The 5,746-nt window shown below is 29.8% G+C and overlaps 1 protein-coding gene across 1 annotated transcript; it reads right to left on the bottom strand.

Annotated features, from left to right (window-relative positions):
• LOC107452350 (cuticle protein 14-like) lies at positions 1 to 4,873 on the bottom strand. Its single transcript, XM_043055591.2, has 3 exons — positions 4,862 to 4,873; positions 3,545 to 3,595; positions 1 to 1,450 (listed from the first exon to the last, which is right to left on the bottom strand). The coding sequence occupies exons 1-3, from the start codon at positions 4,871 to 4,873 to the stop codon at positions 962 to 964; spliced, it is 552 nt and encodes a 183-aa protein (XP_042911525.1). The 3' UTR covers positions 1 to 961.
• Between the last annotated feature and the right edge of the window lie 873 nt (positions 4,874 to 5,746).

A 5,746-nucleotide genomic window follows, 5' to 3' on the forward strand; every position in this document is an offset into this window, starting at 1 on the left:
GATTGCACATTTTATTTATGATCAACATGCTTGAAAACATATTATGCAAAAAATTTCTCTTTATTGAAAATAAAAGTGAAGATGTATGATTTCTTTTCATTTTTCCAACTTAAAAAATTGCATAAACTGAATGACATTTAAAGTTTTAAAAACACAATGTAAATATAAGAACAACAGCATGAATATTAAAAATAGAATAAAAGCAATATAAAGAAATACATCAAAATGTTATTTTTTTAAAAATTGAAATAAATTTAATTTATAAAACTAAATATTTTTATGTATGAATGTATAGTTAAATTTAGTTTTAACTATACATTCACATTCTCGATAACATATTCTCGTTAAAACGATATTGAATTTCCTCTTTTGAAAAAAATTCACTCTTAATAAATTAGATTATGACATATTTTATCACGTTAAAAAAATTCATATTTTTGTCCAAAAAATTCGAAATGGAAATTCCGCAGTCGCAATTGATGTGTTCGATTATTAACTTGAATTTTTTCTCTATTACAAGTTTATTAACTACATAATTTATTTAAAGATATAAAAATATTATATTGATTGAAATATTAAATCATATGTGTATTGATTCAATTAAGGGTAAAATTTATTTTACAATAGAGAGCTCCTATCACTTTGTAAATTTTTTATTTTCTTTCAGAAAATAGGAAAAAGGATTTAGAAATGAAATTTTCTAATAATAGAAATAAAAATAAGAAAAATCGAGGATTTCATATACATTAAAAGCTCCATGTTACAGGATGCAATGCAAAGAAGCATCCTATTCTACACTCTAATCCAACGAAGATGTTTCATTTAACGTTGATAGAATCGTATGAAAGGTGAAATTTAAAATTCAAACAGTATATTCAAAATATCTTATTAAAGGAGTTGTATTTATTTTGTTTTAACAACAACAATAAATGGAAGAAAAACAATTTTAATTATCTAATCATTAATATCCGTATCTTGCGTATCCTAAACCTCCTAAGCCGAGTCCTCCATATCCGACATAAGGGCCTCCATATCCGTTATAAGCTCCGCCATATCCACCATAAGCTCCACCATATGCAAGATCTCCTGCACCAACGCCACCATATCCGTATCCAAGACCGTATCCTGCAGTTGCTGCTGGTACGCCCAGGTATCCTTCACCACCAACATATGGAGCATCGGAGGCGATGAGTACTGCGGCTGGGTTCTGGTTGGCGGTGCCTGGTTCGTTGGTCTGGACCTTGGCTCTGAATCCGGCTTTGTCAGCGACGTAGTTCACTTGTCTTTTGATTCCTCGGGCATCGGTGAATCCGTAGCTACCGACAACGTGTTGTCCTCCAGTACCGGATTCTTCTCTGTGTTGTTCTCCGTGTTTGTCTTTGATGCTGTATCCGAATTTGTAGGGTTTTGGGGCATAGTGCTCATAGACTGGATATTTGTCCTCGACCATCTGGAAATGGAATAAAAAAGAACTTTTTAGAAATTGTAGTTCACACTTATTTAATTTCAATGAATATTTAGATTGCTAAACCACATTGAAGATTAATATTCCAATAGATGAAATTTTTATTGAGCAATTATTATTTACTGGAGTTTTAAGTTAAGACAATTTTCAAATTTAATCGATTATCACCAAAATGTTGGGCTAGTGTCAATGAAATTTGGTATAAACGAAAGTTATTAGATATTTTTTTCCGCCAATGCCCACCTGTGTTAACATTTTTCGTCAATTCAGGCAATAACAGGACAGATTTGTTGGCCTCTCTTTCAGGGGCACTATTTTAGGTGGGAAAAAGTTAGAATTAGGTGGGCATATTAGGTAAGGACAGATATTAGAGTAAAGGAAAGACCATCCATGCCTTGCCCGGAATTCAAACCCAGAACCTTTCTGATGCAAGAGCAGTTCCCTAACCCCTACACAGGCCGGCCAACAAGTTATTAGATATAAAATAAATGTATTCTTACTCATATCTTATTTTGCTCAGATCAAATTTTGTTCATGTCAAATCTTGTTCATATCAAATTTCGTTAAAATTTGCTCTCTAGTTCTCGAGATAATTGACCGTATTTGAAACTTCTCATAACTTTTAACACTAGTGCAGGGCATGGAAGCTCTACTCACCAGCTCGCCATTGGCAACCGAATATATAGAGCTTGTGAGTAAGCAGCAGAGTTTGACTCTAATGTAATAGTTTGATTCAAGAATAACGGAGTCTGAGAATTACAACGATGGGCTCTAGAGATGAAAATGACAGAAGGTAATTCTGATGTTTTCCCTACTTAAATGTCTTTTAATAATACATGGATGATGTTGAAACCGTTAAGTCCTTACTGGAACTTTATTTTAAGTAAATATTTTTATTACTTTTCAATAAATGCGATTTTTCTTTTTAAGTAAAAGTTATAGTTTTTAACACTAATAAGTTTTTATTTATTCTACGCCACTTACGATTTTAAAAATTGTTCATATTTTTCTCTAAAATAGTGATGGGCAAAAATTTTAGTCTGGCTATTACCTTTAGAACTAAAATGTCATGCCCTGTATAAGTACATATGACATCAATCAACTGTTCGTAATAAAATTGTTAGGAATCTATCTTATTTTCAAAGAATATTTAGTTTACGCTGAACAGCAATCCAGCTTATAAAACATTTAAACTTTTGTCCTGATAAATCTTTCGATGTGTCATGCTTCGATGCTAGAATTATTATTTTTAAAGAACACAACTGTGTGATGTCAAAATTAACATCTTTAATTGCACTGTCAGAAATTTCTCGGAAAAAATAGTTAAATAACTATTTATTTAAATATTATTTTACCATATTCAAACAGAACAGTCAAGTACTCATAAATAAGATGGTAATCAAACTGTTAACTGTGAGAATAACCGTTTAATAATAGCATTCACCTAATACGGTTAAATAACCAGAATTTTATCTCACTAAATAAGCCCACTAATGAAGTCACTTAGTTCTTTGCAACTGCGTACATATTATAAATCTGTAATTAAATAAAATAAAATGTTTGCTGAGAGCTAAGATTATTATATGTCATAAGAATTTAAGACTCAAACATAATTCAATTCGAATTACAAATTAGTTATAAATTGAATTGGAAATTAAGTAAAGTTCAAAGTAATTGAGAAAGTTTGCAATGTATTTTAACAATCGTCTCTAAAATTTATGCTGATATCAACTGCGTCATGGTCGCTTTTTTTTGTCGTATGCCTGTTTAGGCAGTGGTGGTGCGATTGTTCCTGTTTTTCAGTGGCGCCATCTATGGCCAGGAATTCGACTTCTGTCACGTCATTCACACAACTGCAAACCGTTTATAGGGTGGGCCACATTCACACACAAAGGTGAAAGGAACGTAGAACACACACAGAGAGAAAGAAACATCCATACCTTGTCCGGGATTCGAACCCAGGACCTTTCTGATGCAAGGACAGTTTCCTGCCCCCTACACAGGCCGGTCGGCGTGGCTTTTGTTAATTAATATGAATAACAGTGATAATTTTATGAATGAAGTCTTATAATTACTTACATATCCAAGATGGGCAAGTGATACGCCACAGAGAGCAAGAAACAGGAAGCACTGTAAAATGATAACAGTCAGAAGTTAGTTTAATCTGTACAGCATTTTTGCCATGAAACTCCGATGTATGGGAGTTTAAATACAGTTAAAATATATCCACATTATAAATTTAAAAGATTATATATTCTAACTACAGAACTTTGAGTTTTAGTTTAAATAGTTTATATTGATTTGTTTTCTTTTAAAAATTGAGATAATTATTTTTACTCTCACAAATATTTTTTCAAAATATTTGTTAAAACATTTGTCTTTAAAAAAATCATTCATACAACCGAGTATAATTTAGATAACTTTTATTTACATGTTTTCTACTATAATAAAATGTTGTAAGAAATGGAATTTTAAATATAGAACTTTTTTAAAATTCAATTTCTCAGGAACTATTCAACTGGTTTTATTTCTCATGTGAATTTTTATTATGGAAGTTGGTTTAATGCTATTTTGTTTATCTGTTGAACCGTGTGAAGGCGACTGCAGTTAATGACATAATGAGATGTCATATGATCATCATCATATGTCATAAGATGTCATATAATAGCATCATATGTTTTTCTTAAGAGTTCATTAGAATTTCAAGTTCGAAATTAAAAATAAATAACTAAATGAATTATAAAAGAAATTATTCCAAATCATAATGAAATCAGTTTAAACCAAATCATCATCGTGATCCAAATCACCCATTAATCACAATAAAAATAAAAATGAGAAAAAAATCGAAGTTTTCCCGAACAAATTTATAAATGTAAGGCTATCTTTATTAAAGTGAAAGTAAAAAGGTATATATAAACATTAGGGCTCGCAAACTTAGATTTCATGAAAAAATAACAGGTGCGTTATGGAAATCTGTGGGTATGAAAATGACTGCTGATGAAGGTGAGAAGAAACATCAAAACCTGCTTGATTGTCTGAGGGAACTCAGAGGAGTTAAAAGACGGTTATTAGAAATGCTTCCAAATTTAATCAGACAGTCAAGCTGGTTTACAAATTTTTATACCAACTCCCTCATTAGTGATTTTACAGACTCCGATCACGCCTTTTCTTCTTCATCTCGCTTAAATATTATTTTACGACCTTTTATAAGCACATTTTGGAATTCAAATTTAACAATATATATTAAGGGAGGTTACTATATTTTTAGATTATTAAAGGGAGAAAAATAGTTTAGTGAAATACTCGAAGAAAATAGATAAGAAAGTTTCATTAAAATATACATAACATTGAATGATGGTATAAAGATTAAATTAAAAAAAGCAATGTTTTTCTTACCTGAGATATCATGGTTGATTTAATTTTTTAGCTCCAGTTGTATTACTCGTATAAAAACATCCGCTTTTTATATTGACTTTATCTAAACATTTAAATTAGCATTCATGGATGATTAATCAAACATTTGAATAATTGAATTTTATTTTTCTAAAACGCCTCAAGCTACACAATTATTCCAAAATCAAGGTTAAAAAAAGAGAAATGATTTCGCTATCGAATACTGATAATTCCAAGTAAGAGAATTTCAAAACAATAAAAGAAGTATGTAAGGAATATTTTTAATTTTTCTAGTTACTGAAATTTCACTGCTTAGGTTAGAGATGAAGTTTAATTGGAAGCCTTTTTATTATTAAGTTAAAAACTAATTTCTGATTTACTTAATATTTCTCGTAATCTTTTGAAAAGAAATCATATTTACTTTTGCCATAGTTATTACGTTAAAACAAAAAAAATTTAATAAGTTTAATTAAAAAATTAATTAAACTCATCTTTAACACCCGCATTTATAACATGAGTTTATTAGCATAATACTATAACATAGGCTTATACTACACATGTTAAACAATAGCATGTATACAACGAGTAATGCTCTAAAATATATTTATAACATACATAGTACAATAGCATATACATAACATATGTAGTACAATGACATATTTGTAGTAACCTATTTTTAATTATCTATGACTTGGACATGTTTATTGGCTTATAATACAGTTTGAAATAAGTAGTTTCAGGTATTTTTTCTCTCTATTTATGAAATATTGAACGGTAAGTTCGCAAAACGTTGTCATTGTTATACTTTGTAAGGATTTTTATTTTTAATATTTTTTGTACATGACGAAATGAAATGATCGTCTTGATAGACTAATGTGAGGGGAAAAA

Source organism: Parasteatoda tepidariorum, chromosome 2 (assembly GCF_043381705.1).
Source record: "Parasteatoda tepidariorum isolate YZ-2023 chromosome 2, CAS_Ptep_4.0, whole genome shotgun sequence".
NCBI classification, from domain to species: domain Eukaryota; kingdom Metazoa; phylum Arthropoda; class Arachnida; order Araneae; family Theridiidae; genus Parasteatoda; species Parasteatoda tepidariorum.